Source organism: Ipomoea nil, unplaced genomic scaffold (genome assembly GCF_001879475.1).
Source record: "Ipomoea nil cultivar Tokyo-kokei standard unplaced genomic scaffold, Asagao_1.1 scaffold3314, whole genome shotgun sequence".
Classification (NCBI taxonomy): Eukaryota; Viridiplantae; Streptophyta; class Magnoliopsida; order Solanales; family Convolvulaceae; genus Ipomoea; species Ipomoea nil.
In genome coordinates this window covers 2,412,714-2,428,960 of record NW_017619742.1, presented here as the reverse complement: position 1 = coordinate 2,428,960, position 16,247 = coordinate 2,412,714, and the positions used below count along the sequence as shown (strand labels likewise).

Here is a 16,247-nt window from a genome sequence, read left to right as displayed (position 1 = left end):
CACTGCCCTATATAAATACATACTACTCAAATCCCTATGTATATGGTTTCATATGCTATTAGAATAGGTTCCTATGGTTTCAACGGAGACTACAAAAGGCAAAACACTTCAGGGGGAAGAAGCTTGAGCCAGAGTTCTTTAGCGTCAGTGTCAGCTGGAAGACCAGACTTCTCATCACCCCCAAAATAAGTGGGCATAAATCCGATCAGCAGGCAGCTTATATACCTGTACAGCAATCAAATTCAGAGAAATGTGGATAAAAGTTGGGAATTTCAGATTTAATAGACACTAATGCAGGAGATAACATGCCTCTCTTTACTTTTTGGTGTGATTCAACAGACAAACTTTACTTTTTGACCAATTCATCATGACTGCTATTAATATTTTTGATATCAATTCAAGATCTGTTTCATTTTTTTGGCAGAATTTCGGTAGCACTCTTCATCTGCTTTAGTTTCAAGGTCAATCTCGCCAAAAGGACTGCTTTTGATGTGTTCTTGAACATCTTTTGCTGCAGCCAAAGTCTCCAAGTAACTAACAAATTTATTGTTTGGATCTGCAAGTGTTTGATTTTCTTGTTACTTAAACCATATGAGTAATATACTAGCAATATAAATACAGAACTAGAACAATTATTCTTACCCAAGTAGTTATCTGGACCTCCTTTATACGTCATAGGGATGATCAAATTATGATCCTAGATGGAGAAAGAAAAGATAAAAAGAGTATCATTAGCTAGATCAAATTAGAATAATACATCACATAATAAAACAAAGTTGCTATACTTACAGGATTTAAAAAAGATTTGTACTGAGAATCATCAATGAGTACAGTGTTTGATGGATTGAATTCTTTATACTCTTCCCAAACTTTATTTAAATCTTTAAACATTATTTTTTTTTTTGGATTGCCCTTGACACCCTCAGTTGAAATGGAGCAATAACTCTGATTCTGCATAATAAAAAGGAAAATATTACTCAAAAATTTTACCAAGAGATAGATTTTTTTTAGGTTAAAGAGGAACTTACCCACTGAAACAGGAAAGAAAGACCCTCCACATCAGACAACAGTTTTCGACATATACCATTGATATTTTGTTTGGATGACCAAACAGCAAGAGTGAAGTGTCTTGAGCAAAATTTCAAAAACTCCTTATAAAATGGTCGACGCATAGGCATTTTTCTATATACTGATTCATTTTACAAAACAAATCTAATCAGTTTGCCAGATAAATATATATATATGTATAAATTAGCTTAGAATTTTTAGTCAACCTGTTAAAACAAGCACTCCATTCAAATCAAAAATTAGAAGCTTCTTAGGTGGTTTATACTGCGCTTCCAGATCAGAAAGTTCCTTTTCAAGCTCAAAGGGACTTAATAACCGCTGCATTGCAATCTCCAAAATAAGAAGTTCTTTTGCTATGAAATTATAACCCTGTAAATACAAAACTTTAGCCCTGTGATATATATTAAAGGGGAAAAAAAACTATCATACAAGATGCGTTTTAGGCTTCATACTGGATATGGAATGGAAGGTTGGCATCCCATTGCCCAGCTCTGCATAAATTTTAGCATTAGTGGTCCACAACTGACAGCATCATTCTGCTTTGGGTATCCATTGACATAATAATATGTCCATTGTATATTTTTGCTAGTCAGCTCATTAACATTCCATCCCTACACCCAATAAATAAATAAATAAATAAAAATACTAAGATAAGTTATACATAGTAACTAAGACTGTACGTACTGCAAGTTCCTTAATTGGAGTATAGGAACATTCGGATCTCCCTATAGTATCCAAGACATAAATTTTCTCCTCTTCAACATCAGCAAAAACGCAGAACCAATGATCCTCAAAATTTATTGGTACAAAAATCTGCAAAGAAAAGGTTTAGACTCAAACTTAATAATGGCATAAACTTAGATAATACACGTGGTTACCTTTTTTGCTGCTTTGAAGTTCTCCCTAGGAAATTCATCAAGGAACAACATCGCATTTGTCTTGGGATGCTTATAGAAGCTCATGGTCTAAATGCAAGGCACAAATAATTTTGTTAGCCTCAAGGGTGTAATGAACAAGGAGGAGAGATTAATTCAAGTAGTGAAGAAGCAGGGCCAAAGTTCTAAAGTACAGAGTAAGAAAGTTGCAGCTTAAGGGATAGGGCACTAAAACGACACTGCTTGAAGCATGAGTTCTTCCCAAACTACCTGCTGAACTTCATTTCGTTTCCCTATTCCTCTATTTTTATATTTCTATTTTAGTCTCCAGGCCATCACAAATAAATTCCCATCTTACCCTGCTTGTCTGCAAGCAGTGAGCTTGAAATGGTGCGGCAAGCTATGGTGGCTGGAGGAATATTTGCCCTTATTTGAAATTCTTACAACTCCCTGTTGAATTTCTTCTCCCTATTCCTCAATTTTTGTATTTTTGTTTAGTCTCCAGGCAATCACAAAGGGAAAAATGATCATAAAAGAAAATAAGTAATTCAAGAATACTATAACTTACCCAGAGTTGACAGTTAACAAATGCATAATCCTTATATTCTTTCTGGAGTAACTTCAAGTAAATGTTTATCACCTACAATAATGAAAAAGATAGAATTTATAAATTCAAATATCACTTTAAAAGTTAATAACAAAAAGAGAAGATACGAGTTAAAAAGATCTTAACCTTATCATCAAATAATGAATCATAATCCATAGAAGATCTTAAGGTGCTCTTATTAACAAACCAAACATCATGTTTATCTGCAGTTGTCACCCAACTATAAAACATAGAACAAAAAATCAGATAACGGCCATATCCTTATTTAATAGAGCCAACAGATAAAAAATTAGATAGTCATATTCTTATTAAAGTCGAATAACAGCTTAGTAAGAGACTAAACCTCATATATTAAAATATTAAATAAAGCCAACAACCATCAACTTACTCATCTGCAAGAGAATTGAGGTAGCTATGCACAATGATTTTCAACGTGTGCACATCAAGCTCAGGCATTCCACTCTCCTTCAAGAATGCCAAACTGCTTAGTTCAACCTCACTCAACTTTTTTTTGCCTAAACTTTGTTCATGTTGATTCAATAGATCTTCCTATACAATGTAATTCAATATATATAAATATCAAATTCAAATATAGACAATAAAGTACTGGTTTCACTTATAAACATATGTTGCGTGTATATATATATATATATATATATATATAGCAGTGTCAAGCCGAACATTCAAAGAAAAATTTGAACTTTAATAGTAAGTAACTCTTCCAATGGCCACTATGTGTCTACTGGGTTCATCCAAATAAAACCTACCAAATCCACGGCACTTCAAACATTCAAAGAATGATTTGAACTTTAAAAGTAAATAACAACAACAATAACAACAACAAAAATAATAGAAACAATAATATTTACCTCTGGTAGATTAGCAAACGGGTCTGGAAAGCTGCCCTTTTCACCCTTTGATAGGTGAGAAGGATCAACGTTATTCTCTGTTCCTGAATTTACCAGACGAGCTAAAATACTCATTTGCAATTGCTTACATGTCTTCATAAGCTTTAGAATTTGAGAGTTGATCTCAGCTAAGGTTTTTCTCAAATCATTTGTTTCTTTTCTCAAACCATTTGTTTCTGCACTCATTTGAATTCTAAACTCCTCCTTTTGTTCAACTAAGGCATTATTAATCATATGTTGGACTTTGTCAATTGGTACTAAGTTTTCATGGCGTGGTAAAGGCCCAAAGAACTCCCTTACTCCAGTTCCGTGTCCCACGACTCTAACACGACCCGGATGCTCATCTTTTTCCAATGCAGAAGGCAATATATCTGTTCGTTTGGATTGTGTGAATTCTCCTTGAGAAGATGCCACTTTTAAAGAATCCTATAACATATAAACCACATATTAAGTATTTGTATTTGATTCAAATAACATATTCAATATATAATTAGTAAATATAACTACAACTTTACTTACAACTTTCTCAGCAACCAATCTACTCTCTTCGGTGATAAAATTTCCCGAATCATCCATTCTAGCTCTTTTCCACATTTCGTGTCTGCGTGGTGGAGATGGAGTTGAAACTATTATGGACGGGTCAGACATTGCAGCTTCTTCTTGTTGCTTCAACTTCTCTTTCATCATTTTTTCCTCCATTTTCTGATACCCTGTGCGTGACAAACAATGCGGGTGCACATTTTTTTCATCATTATTAGTAATTTTGTACATTTGAGTGACGCCCATGATGTCGCTCTTCCTCTTACAAAGAGAAGTAGTCCTATCACTACCCTGAGTAGTAGTATAAACAGAAGGATCATTTGAATTTTCCATGTGCCTGTTTGGAAAACAAATATAAAAAACATAAGATATATGCGTTAGATTTATAGAACAATTGTACTAATTTAAATACAGACCACGGTGTGGGCAATCACCGGATGCACAAGCGAAAGCTGAAAGCAAGAAAAAAAAAAAAAAAAAAACAAAAAGAAGAGAGATCTTACCTCAATGCACCAACCAAAGAAAACTGAAAAGTTACAAACGTCAAGGAAGAAACCACGAATGGGGCTAATAACCTATAACAACAACAACTAAGTTATCTTATTTAAAAATAAAAAATAAAAAATAAAAAAAAAGATTTTAAGAAGGATATGCTTATTTGAGTCAACAAAGTTTATTGAAATATAATTACAAAAGAAATATTTAATGAATTTGCAAGTCTTTCTACAACAAATCACAAAATTGACAGAGAAACTCTGTATATTGGAAACTGCAATGTTATAAAATGAGAAGTATTGCGCGAACAAGGACAGCATTTAATATCATTTTGAACTGTTATCAATGAGCACAACACACGTGTCTTATGACCTTAATTTTCCCTATTCCTCTGTAAATTTTGAATGGTTGGTTATTAGCCTTGCAAGGCAGTCATGTTTAACAACTTTATATTACTCTCAGGAGGTGTTTTCCAGTAGGTCACACAAGACACGACATTTTCAAAAAATATGGACTTCAACTCATGGTGGTTGCCAGTAGCTTTCTCAATCCATAACTCTAAATGTTACTCTATTAACCCACATACTAAAGGTATGATACACACATTTGCACAACCATATTACACATAATTGCTTAAATTCAATATAGAACTTACGTTTCTCAGATCTGGAACCTGTAGGGCAGTAATTCCTGACGACTGGGACGCAGTGGAGTCGATGGCGACAGCTGCAGTAGAGACGTCGGCGACAACTGCGTTGGAGACGACGGCGATGGGCTGCCGTGGAGAAGACGGCGCAACTGCGATGGAGACGGCGGCGACAGGAGGGAGTAGAGACGACGGCACAGGAGAATACACGGCTAAGGCAATGAAGGAAAATTTTGTCAAAAAATTTGGACAGTTTAGGATTTACGTGAAACCGCCGTCTATAAGGAATATAAGGGTGAAATAAACCTTCCAACTACACCTGAAAATAAAGTTAATTACTGATTTGATCACTTGATTACGAGAATTTCACTATTTTGATTCTTAATTTTTAAAATTGATCAATTTAATTCTCAATTATACAATTTTTACCCGAAATGATCCTAGGTACAAACTGTCTTTAGTTAGACATTAAAACTGAGGACAGAAATGTAATTTCACTTTATTTGCCTTCCAGGTGTAGCCGGTTTAATCTCAACTCTATGGCTATGTTTGCAGAGCGAAAAAAAACCCCTCCAAAATCTAACCCTAATCGCAGGCGAAGTGCAACGCCCAAAGCCAGGGGAGAGGGGGAAGGCGACGGCGATGCCAAGTGATTTGAGGCCGTGTTTGGCTTTTTTTCACTTTGTTCTGGCTGTGCCGTTCATCTCTGTTGTCTCTTGGGGGGTCGTCAGTTGTTTTCTTTCTTCTACGATTGTTGTTCTGTGTTTGAGTTGTTGGGTTGCCATGGAGATGATAATAGGCTTGTGGTACAATGGACGAGAGGGCAAAAGAATCGGAGGAGCTGAGAGGAGCCAGTGAGGAAAGCAATCCGCCCATCTCTGTCGCTACCGCTACCGCTGTCACCGTCTGTACTACCTTCTCCGACGATAAACCTGATTCAGACCCGAACTCAGCTCCAGATTCCACCCAATCCTTCCTCTCTCGTTTCTCTGAATCTAAACAATCAATTGAGTTGGAACTATCTCGGATCCACAAAACCCAAGACCCTCAATCCGACCCAAATCTCAAATCGGAACTGGATAAGGTCTCAACTTCAATCGCAACTCTCGAAAAGCAATCCATCAGAGCGTTCCGGCGGTACAGCCTCTCTCTCTCGTTCATCGACTTGAAGATGAAGAATATTGAGGGGGATTTCCTATTTTACCCTTGCATTTTGACGGTAAAATAGACTGAGGACCATTTTGGTTAACGTTTTCATAGTTGAGGATGCAATTGGTCAATTTTGAAAGTCGAGGACCAAAGTGGTGAAATTCTCATAGTCAAGGGACCAAATCGATAATTAACTCCCTGAAAATACAATTGGGCCACTCAACTAAAAAAAACTGCAATTAACCCCTCAAACAACTGAATTTCCTACAATCCTACCAATTTACCGGTTTTGTCATTTCCAATCGGTTACCATTCCAGCTAGATGCTTAGGTGTCATTATTAAATTAGTTTCTTTGTTATTTAACCATCTTCAACACCTCACACACTGTACTTGTCATTTAGCTTTGTCCATAGAAGCACACAGGGCAATATATGCATCAGCAATTGCGACTAGTACCCCACGACTTTGCCGGAATACGAAATCAAGGTCTCTTCCACTAGCACAAACACCATCAATTTAACGACATGGGATTCAAGATATCGAAAAAGTGCAGATCCAAAAATGAAGCCATTATCATATAGCCTCTCTATTTCAGCACCACAGAGCATCGCATAGTTGCGAAAACGGTTGAAATTTGCATCCGAAGTCGTCAATTTAGAAAAAAAAACTGGAAAAAAATTAGATGAAATAAAAATCGATGGTTTCAAATTAGCCTAATTCTCGAATATCAAATGACTAAAGAACACAATTAAGTTAAAGTTTCAATATTTCAAATTGCAAGCTAAACAAAAAGACTAGATTATAACTGATTTTTTTTTTTAAAAAAGTTTAAGCTATACAGATTTGAAAATGAACCTTGATGGAGACCCTAATCGTTATGGCTCAGAATGACGGCGAAAACCCTAATCTTTATGGCTCAGAATTAGAGTTTAGACAATTCAGGCAAGAGCTTGGTTTTCTAGCATTCCGAAGTATAAAACTAGAGTTGAACAAATCAAAATTTCAAATATAGTTATATAGCTATCATTGAAAATCAGCAAGCCAGGTAGTTTTACTCTGGTGATGGAGACCAACGTGACGCCAAAGTTAAAAGTTGTAGTCCTGTGGAAAGAAGATCATGAGGGTGGAGATACCAAAGAATATTGTGGAAGTTTTTGAGATGGAATGAAAGATGCCAGTATCGACTATAAATTTGATAGTGAGAGACATAGATATGTAGCTGGAGTTGGAAAGCTTCTTGCTATGTTGATATGGAATTGAGGTGGCGATGGTGAAGCCGATAACGAAGAATAGTGGAGTTTGCAGTGAATAGAGAAAGGACACGTTGACATCTAGTTGGGATGATAACCGGCTAAAAATGACAAAATTGACAAATTGGTAGGATTGTATGAAATGAAGTTGTTTGATGGGCTAATTGTAGTATTTTTTAGTTGAATGGCCTAATTGTAATTTTAGGTATAGTTCAATGGTCTATTTGACCCTTATTTCAAAAAAATAAAAAAAAATAAAAGAATATATCATATCTCCCTCTCTCCCTCTATAATAAAACAAGAGAAATTTTCACTTTTAGTCCCACGAGTATGTGGTCATTTCCACATTTGATTCCTGACTATTGAAATTTCTAAATTTAGTCCCACGACTTTGAAATCCCTACCACTTTGGGGTGTGTTTGGTTGGCAGGTTTATCATTAAGGTATGGGTATAAAAGTGATTCTTGTTGTTTGGTTGACTGGTTTTTAAAATACTACTATGGGTTTGGAATACTCCATTAGTGGAAAAACCTATTCCCTTATTTTATAAGGGTTTCATCCCATTATTCATTTTTAGCGTAATCATTCTCATTCCACCCTACTACCAAACATGCAAAATACTTCACCAAAATCAACTATCATTACCAAGTATTTGATACTCATTCCAATTCCGATTCCCATGTGCAAACCAAACACACCCTTAGTCCTTCAGATCAAAATTCCAGCCACCGATGGTCATTTTTCCGGCGAGTGAATTATATTATGGGCAAAATTGTCTTTTTATACTAAAATTATGTTTACCCAAAATCCTTTCTTCTTCCAAACCTCACTCCCCTCTTTGCAGCCCTCTTCCCCCCCCCCCCCCCCCCCTCCCTTCTTCTCATATTTTTTGTACATAAGATATCAAAACTCGTTGATCATTTTTTATTATTCCGGATTCTATTTTGGTATTTCTCGGTTAACAAATTTGTTTTTCTTTTGCTGTATATTAATTGAATCTATGCAGTTATGAGGTTAATAACTGAAATATTGGCCTTGTTTGGCAAATCAACGGTAGCGATGAGCGTTAGCGGATCATATTAGCGCAGCAGGCAGTGACCGATTATTTAGCCGTGGAGGGCGAACTCGAAGTCTTGTTGAGGCAGGAGGAGGTATTGTGGTTGCAACGGTCAAAACAGTTATGGCCAAAGCACGGGGACTCTAATACGAAGTTCTTCCATAAGGTTGCTTCTGCTCGTCGGAAAAGAAACCAATTGCAACGTGTGAAAGATCAGAAAGGGACTTGGTTGGAGGGAGAGGCAATGCATGCTGAAGTAGTAAGGTACTTTAATCTTATATTATGTGCGGGGAATAGCAGCTATAATCTCTGTAACCGTGTGCGGCGTTGTGTAACAGACGAGATGAATATCTCTCTAGTACAACCGTTCACGATAACAGACATTAAAGCTGTCATGTTCTCAATGGCCCCGGAGAAAGCGCCGGGACCGGACGGCATGTCCCCAGCGTTCTACCAACATTTCTGGCCAGTTATCGGCCACGATTTGTCTATGTTTATCCTACGTTGTGTGGCAAACCGGGAATTTCCACTGGGCCTGAATGAGTCAAATATTGTGCTGCTTCCGAAGAAGAAGGTACCGGAAAAAGTAGCCGACCTGCGTCCTATAGCTCTCTGTAATGTGGTTTACAAAGTGCTAGCCAAGATGTTGGCTAATAGATTAAAAGTCACTTTGGGTCAAGTGGTGTCACGGACTCAAAGTGCTTTCGTTCCTGAGAGATTGCTAACTGATAATATTATTGTAGCAAGGGAAGTGGGATATTTTCTGAGAAGGAAAACGAGTGGGGCTATTGGGTGGGTGGCTTTGAAACTGGACATGGCTAAGGAGTATGATAGAATGGAGTGGGGTTTTGTAGAGGGGATGTTGTTGGCACAAGGTTTCGATCAGAGTTGGGTGGGTTTACTGATGTTGTGTATTTCTATCGTTAGCTATTCCATTAAGGTTAACGGGGAGGAGGCCGGTACAGTTCTTCCCACTCGGGGAATTAGGCAAGGAGACCACTTGTCCCCTTATTTATTCATCTTATGTGCCGAAGCTTTGTCGATTCTTTTACAATGAAAGGAGGCCAGTGGGGGTATTCACGGGTGAGGGTGGCACGGGGGGCCTCGTCTGTCATGCACCTCATTTTTGCTGATGATAGTTTACTATTTTTCAGGGCAAACCACCAAGAAGCTTCACATATCAAAGAATGTTTGGATCAATACTGTGAGGCGTCGGGGCAATTAATCAATTTCGACAAGTCTAGTGCTGTATTCAGCGCTAATACCAGTGCCGAGACTCGGAGGTTGGTGACTGATTGTTTTGCTGTTCAAGAATCGAAGGACCTTGGGCGATATCTTGGCCTTCCTTCAGTGTTAGGAAGGAATAAAAGTGCTACGTTTCGATATATCGAGGAACATATTCGAGAGAGAATAGGGTCGTGGCAAAACAAACTGCTTTCCAAGGCTGGTAAAGAGGTATTGCTTAAGAGCATAGCACAATCTCTTCCTATTTTCACTACGTCATCCTTTTTACTACCGATTCATGTCTGCGACACGATCGAGAAGCTTTTCAATCGTTATTGGTGGGGGGCGGTGGAGGAGGTAACAGGGGGATACACTGGTTGAGCTGGAAATGGCTTTTGTGAACCAAAGTGTAAGGGTGGGCTAGGTTTCAAGCTTATTCATGAGTTTAATAAGGCGTTACTTGCAAAACAGGGATGGCGCTTGCTAATTCACCCAGAATCGTTAGTAAGTAGGATACTCAAAGCCAAATACTTCCCTTCTTGTGACTTCATGGAGGCAAAATTAGGGGGTAATCCTAGTTTTCTTTGGCGGAGTATCCTGGCGGGGCAAGAGGTTTTAAGGATGGGGGTGGCTCGAAGGATAGGGAATGGCGAGGAAACTAAAATATGGGGCTGGGGTTGGCTATCAAATTCAGCGGGTACTTGTCTAATAGCTCCATGTATTGAAGAACTAAAGGAAGCTAAGGTAAGAGGGCTTATGGATGAGCATGGTCAGTGGGATGTAGAAGTGTTACGGGATATTTTCTGTCCGATTGATGTTCAAAATATCCTCGCAACTCCTGTGAATGTACATGTAAAGGATTCTTGGCGGTGGATGGATGACACACGAGGATGCTATACGGTGAAACATGGGTATAGGTTGCTCACGGCTAGCTCAACAAGGGAGAATAATGACGCCATGTTTAAGTCGTGGAGGAGACTGTGGTCTGTGCCGGTTCCACCCAAAGTGAGAAATCTGCTATGGCGTTGTGCTTGTGGTATTCTACCGGTTTCGTGAAAATCTGAAGCTTAAACATGTTTGGATTGGGGGTGGGCGTCCGTTTTGTGAGGATATGTTGGAAACCAGTGAACATATTTTCTGCGAATGTATCTGGGCTAGACGGCTTTGGGGTGAAGACGACGTACTTCAAGGACGTTGTCTTCAAAGTTTGATGGAATCAGTTTTGAGCAGCTCAAACGAGGAGAGGGCTGTCAAGTTGGCTGCCATAATCTGGACTATTTGGACTGCACGGAATGAGGTGATTTGGAGGCAAGCTTCGCTGTCAATAGAGAGTCTTCGTGGCCAAGTTGAGAGACTGCGATTAGTGTGGAAGGAGGCTTTCATCACCGATAGGCAACGGGTGATCGACCAGGTATGCGTGTCTCGTTGGATACCACCACCACATAATACGTTGAAGTGCAATGTGGACGCAGCTCTGTTTGAAGACGGGGCAGGCTTTGGAGCAGTAGTTCGAGATCACGAGGGCCGCTTTGTCGCAGCACGTAGCGGTAGAATTGTATGTGACTGAGATCCTTTCATGGCGGAAGTTGTAGCAGCTAAAGAAACGTAGTCTGGTTGACAAGGTTACAACGGTGCCGTATTATTCTAGAGTCAGATTGTTTAAATTTTTGTAATTCTTTCAATTCTCGTTTGGTAGATTATTCGTATGTAGGTCTGGTCATTAAGCAAAGTGTGTCGATTGCTAGAGACATAGGGGACGTCCAAGTCCAACATGTGAAGAGATCAGCGAACCGAGTGGCTCATGAACTTGCCCGGGCAACTGGTTCTTCGTTTGTCTCAAAATCGTGGGCTGTTATCCCACCTGCGTGTATTTCTGGTTTATTGTGTTTTTAATGGAATCGTCGTTTGTTTTGTTCAAAAAAAAAAAGTTTGATATTTGTTTAATTTTCCTATCAGTAACCACTTGTTGACTTTCATATTTGCATCTCATAGAATGTAGAAAATTCTTCATCAATAAATGCCGAGTCTCAAAGCATAGACCATTGTTACAAGGTTAGCTGATCACGTGTTGGAAGCACATATCATGTGCGGTACAAATGCAGGAACCAAAGTATTAATTCCAAGAATGTCACTAATACCGTCAAATCCAAGATTGCCATTCACATTCCAACGAAAGCAATTTCCTTTGATTCTATCATATGCCATGACAATAAACAAAAGCCAAGGACAAACACTTTCAAAAGTGGGATTGTTTTTTAAAAGGCATGTCTTTGATAGGAATATTTTTGTAATAAGTTTTGATGAGCCAAATGTACTTTAGATCCCCTTAGATGTTAGGTCTTTAGTATAAGCATCATATTCCAGAATTTCGAGTCAAAGGAAATCGACCATGTGAAGAACAAAATTAATTTGGAAAATTAATTTTGGTCCTACAAGTATTCATTCGAGAAAAAAACATAAAGGAATGGCGTTGCAACAAATGACTGGATGAGCCTAACGGCAAAATGGTAGAAGTCTTTATATAAAACGATTATACCTGAGATTGATCGCTCCCAAGGACTTATTTTTGATGTGTACAAGCACGATGTGTCCCAAGGAACACAATGTTCTTAAGGGTCACGATGTGACCTAATCAAAAAAGCACAATGTTTAAGTCAAACAAGCAAGATGTGCCAAAGTCAAACAAGCACAATGTGTCTTCTGAAAAGCAAAAAGTGACAAAGAAGCAAGATGATCAGAAAATGGATAAATTCGAAGGAATTTATTTTGAATCTACCCACATGCCACAAGAGTCCAAAATTGCCTAAAGATATGATCAGAACGGGAGAAATATTTATGAAGACATGAATATAAAAACTTATCCTAGAAATAAATTCTATCAGAAGGATTTATTTCAAAGATACGTTGGAAATTAAAAAATGACAAAAATAATAATATTTTAGAAACAACTTGAAAATCAAGTTGAGATAAAATATTATCTTGTCATGCAAGTTGACAATCAAATCATATTGAAGACCTACCATTGTCAACAATATCAGGCTATGAAGATTCAAAATTCAAATATCAAATTATCCCACTCCAACGGATATATTTGGTTATCTATAAAAAGGCCATGAAGACTTGAAGAAAGCATAGAGGTGAATACAAAAAGGAGACGTGAATACACACGAGATAAACAAGTGCAAGTGCTCAAATATTCTTTAGAGACTTAGTCTGAATAGTCTCAAAATTAAAATAGTTGGAGAGAGATACAATTACCTTTGTATTTGTAATTGTTAGAAGAGTATAACTGTGTGCAAGATACTCTAGTGAGTGTAGCTGTTTGCAAAACACTCGTGGTTGCTAAGTGTAGCTGTGTGCAAAACACTTAGTTGGCGTTGAGTATAGCTGTGTGCGAAATACTCGTAGTTGAGTGTAGCTGTGTGCGACACACTCGGAGTTGGGTGTAGCTGTGTGCAAGACATCCGGAAGAAGTGCTTGTGTAGCGCTTATTCACTATTGTAACTGTGTGTGGAAAATAGTGAATTACTTCTAGAAGTGAATGGAGTAAAGTGGACTAGGAAGATTACGCCACTTCCGAACCACTATAAAAAGCCTCTCTCATTTACATACCGCACTTACTTAATTCGCTCTATCTATCTATCTTATCCGACTAACCCGTTTACTATTCACAATCTATCTTAATCTTTCGGGTTTAGCATGTTTTCACGTATGCATGTAACTCAAACTTTCCATACTTAACATTTGATTTATTCTAAGTAAGTTTGACGTGTTGCATGTAACATTTATCATACGGTCGACGTGACACGAAATCTTACTTATAGTCTTGAATATTATTGTTAAATATTGAGTGCACCATCTCCTTTAAATATTCAAGATATTCATATCATCCTTACACCTCATCTGAGCATTAATTCCACACGTGCATGTGATTCAAATTATTGATTAGGCATAACTCTTTACACTTATTTATTCCGCTGTGCATTTCAATTTAATTACTTCTCTATTTACTTGTTACTTAGAGTTGAAATTACCAAAGAGTTATTTATTGTGAAAAAGTTTAAAAGTTTAAAAGTCTATTCACCCCCCCCCCCCCCCCCTCTAGACTTTTACCACCCTATCGGGACCAACAGTCTTTAACCATGGCCAAATGTACGTAGATGTTATGAGTTAGTAATCCAAGGGGGTTAATAATTCTGATTTGTGGCGAAAATGTAACATGTCTAAGTACGACAAAAAATATTGTGTACAAAGAAGTCTTCAACAATGTGTAATAAAATTACAAAGTTTATCATTTGAAATTTATTACATTTTCAAGAACTATATTCTATATTGTGTATTCAATATTCCATATACTATACATATGGTCGTGCATCGCACGGATGCAAATACTGGTAATAATAATATAATAATAATAAAGGTTGTTTGTTGGTGAATTATAAATGAATGTTTATTTAGGTGTATAGATTTAGAGCAACTCCAAGGGGACGGCATATCGGCAAAAACTAATGCCATCACGCCATCTCCCCTAATTTGTGATCTCCAACATGAAGCTGCATAATGGCATAACCCCACAATGGCATTAATGAACATCAATGTTCATCCTTGGCAAATATGAGAGGGACTGCCAAATTACATTCCTACCCTTATTTCCTTTTCTAATTTCAAATGTATCCTTATTTGTTTTATATATGTAAATTTTTTATTTTGTTAAATACTTATATTTAAAGTTTGTAAAATAAATATAAATTATACCATTTTAAAGATCTCATCGAGACGATCAAAACAAGACTAATATTGAATATATATTAATTAAAATTTTAAATACGTCAAACATAACTAGAACAAAATAAAAAAAAACAAAATACATAGACAAAATATTGATATTAGATAATAAAATAAAATAAATAATTTCCTAACCCACACTCACTTAAAAATTAATGTTAATAAAAATTACTGTTTACATCATAAGCTATATTTTATATTAAATTAATTAAGTTTAAACTAAATTATATTAAACTAATTAAATTTGAATTAATAATTAAAAAATTAAATTATTTTAGTATAAAAATTTGGTGTTTTAGTGTAAATGGGTTTGAGATGAATAAAATTTGGTGTGAAAAAATGCTGCAAATATTCATTCCGATGTGACATTTAGTGTTTTGGTGAAAAAACAATTAAAATTAATTTCCAATTCACAATTCCAGGCATCTCATTTCAATCCCTATACACTTAAGGGCTTGTTTGGTTCACGAAAAATATTTTAAGGGAAGTGGAATTGGAATTCCATGAAAAAACAATTACTAGGAAGATGAATTTTATTGTTTGGTTGGTGGAAAAAGAATTACTGGGAATACTAATTCTATTGTTTGATTAGATTTGGAATTGTAAGGAATAATGAGTATAAAGACCTATATGCCCCTACAAATTAATAAAAGTAATATAATTAAAAAAGAAAGCAAGGGTAAAATAGGCAATTTATTCACTTTTTCTTCCCATCTTTCATGGAAAACAAAATCTTTGGTCCAACCAAGGGTTTTGTTTTCCTCAAATTTGAGGAATTCATTTTCCAATCCATGAACCAAACACTAGAAAACAACATTTTCCTTCACTTTAAGGAAAATATTTTCCTATGAAAGATGTTAATAATTTTGAGCTAGGCATCTCATTTCAATCCCTATAGACTTAGGTTATCTATGAAAGATGTTATTAATTCCGACTTTAGCTGAGATCCTTAGGTCGCTGGTTCGAATCCGGCAGATCGGATTACTTATGTGTTGTTTACCTTTCCTTTGCTTTCTTTTCGTTTGAAGGAAGGACTAAAATACAATGACGCCGTTGCCGGGGATCGAATCCGGGTCACCCGCGTGACAAGCGGGAATACTCACCACTATACTACAACGACTTGTGCGACATACCATGGTCCACGGTAATTGATTTCAATGTCTGAAAGTGGCCGTCGATTTCAACTCAAACTAGCACATGCTGATTTTATTATATTACGGAGTACTTTATAATGTAAACATTCAACACCCATTACTTATATTCACTAGTATTTTATCCATGCAATGCACTCATAAAATTATGTTATCATAAACTTAAATAAAAAATACTGTAGAAACAAATAAAAACATGTTAAAATGTACAATATAATAATATAGTTGAATAATTTATGTTATTAAATTTCATGTATAAAAGATTCATAATTTCTATACTATAGATACATAATTTCTATACTATAGATTCATAATTTCTATACTATAGATTCATAATTTTTAAACTGTATAGTTATCACATTATAAACATATAGTTTTGTGATTTGTGAATACAGAGTTCAACAATTGGAAATATGAACATTGAAAATTATGAACATAGAATTTTGTAATTGTGAATATAGAGTTCAATAATTATGAATCTATAATATAGA

The 16,247-nt window shown here is 36.5% G+C and overlaps 1 protein-coding gene, 1 long non-coding RNA gene and 1 other non-coding gene across 4 annotated transcripts; 1 reads left to right on the top strand and 2 right to left on the bottom strand.

Annotated features, from left to right (window-relative positions):
- Positions 1-231: 231 nt before the first annotated feature.
- Positions 232-5,399, bottom strand: LOC109169343. 2 transcript variants are annotated; one of them, XM_019318227.1, is made up of 15 exons: positions 5,149-5,399; positions 4,502-4,573; positions 3,978-4,335; positions 3,420-3,884; positions 2,939-3,099; positions 2,677-2,770; positions 2,512-2,583; positions 1,947-2,033; positions 1,753-1,881; positions 1,521-1,679; positions 1,275-1,437; positions 1,029-1,189; positions 790-951; positions 643-697; positions 232-556 (listed from the first exon to the last, which is right to left on the bottom strand). In XM_019318227.1, the coding sequence occupies exons 3-15, from the start codon at positions 4,329-4,331 to the stop codon at positions 393-395; spliced, it is 2,226 nt and encodes a 741-aa protein (XP_019173772.1). In that variant the 5' UTR covers positions 4,332-4,335; positions 4,502-4,573; positions 5,149-5,399; the 3' UTR covers positions 232-392. The 2 variants fall into 2 exon arrangements, with proteins under 2 accessions (XP_019173772.1, XP_019173773.1); XM_019318228.1 differs by lacking the exon at positions 4,502-4,573.
- Positions 5,400-7,839: 2,440 nt separating this feature from the next.
- Positions 7,840-8,333, top strand: LOC109169344. The gene is made up of 2 exons (XR_002052218.1): positions 7,840-7,952; positions 8,244-8,333. It is a non-coding gene; the product is annotated as an uncharacterized LOC109169344 (long non-coding RNA).
- Positions 8,334-15,653: 7,320 nt separating this feature from the next.
- On the bottom strand, positions 15,654-15,725 carry TRNAD-GUC. The gene has a single exon. It is a non-coding gene; the product is annotated as a tRNA-Asp (tRNA).
- Between the last annotated feature and the right edge of the window lie 522 nt (positions 15,726-16,247).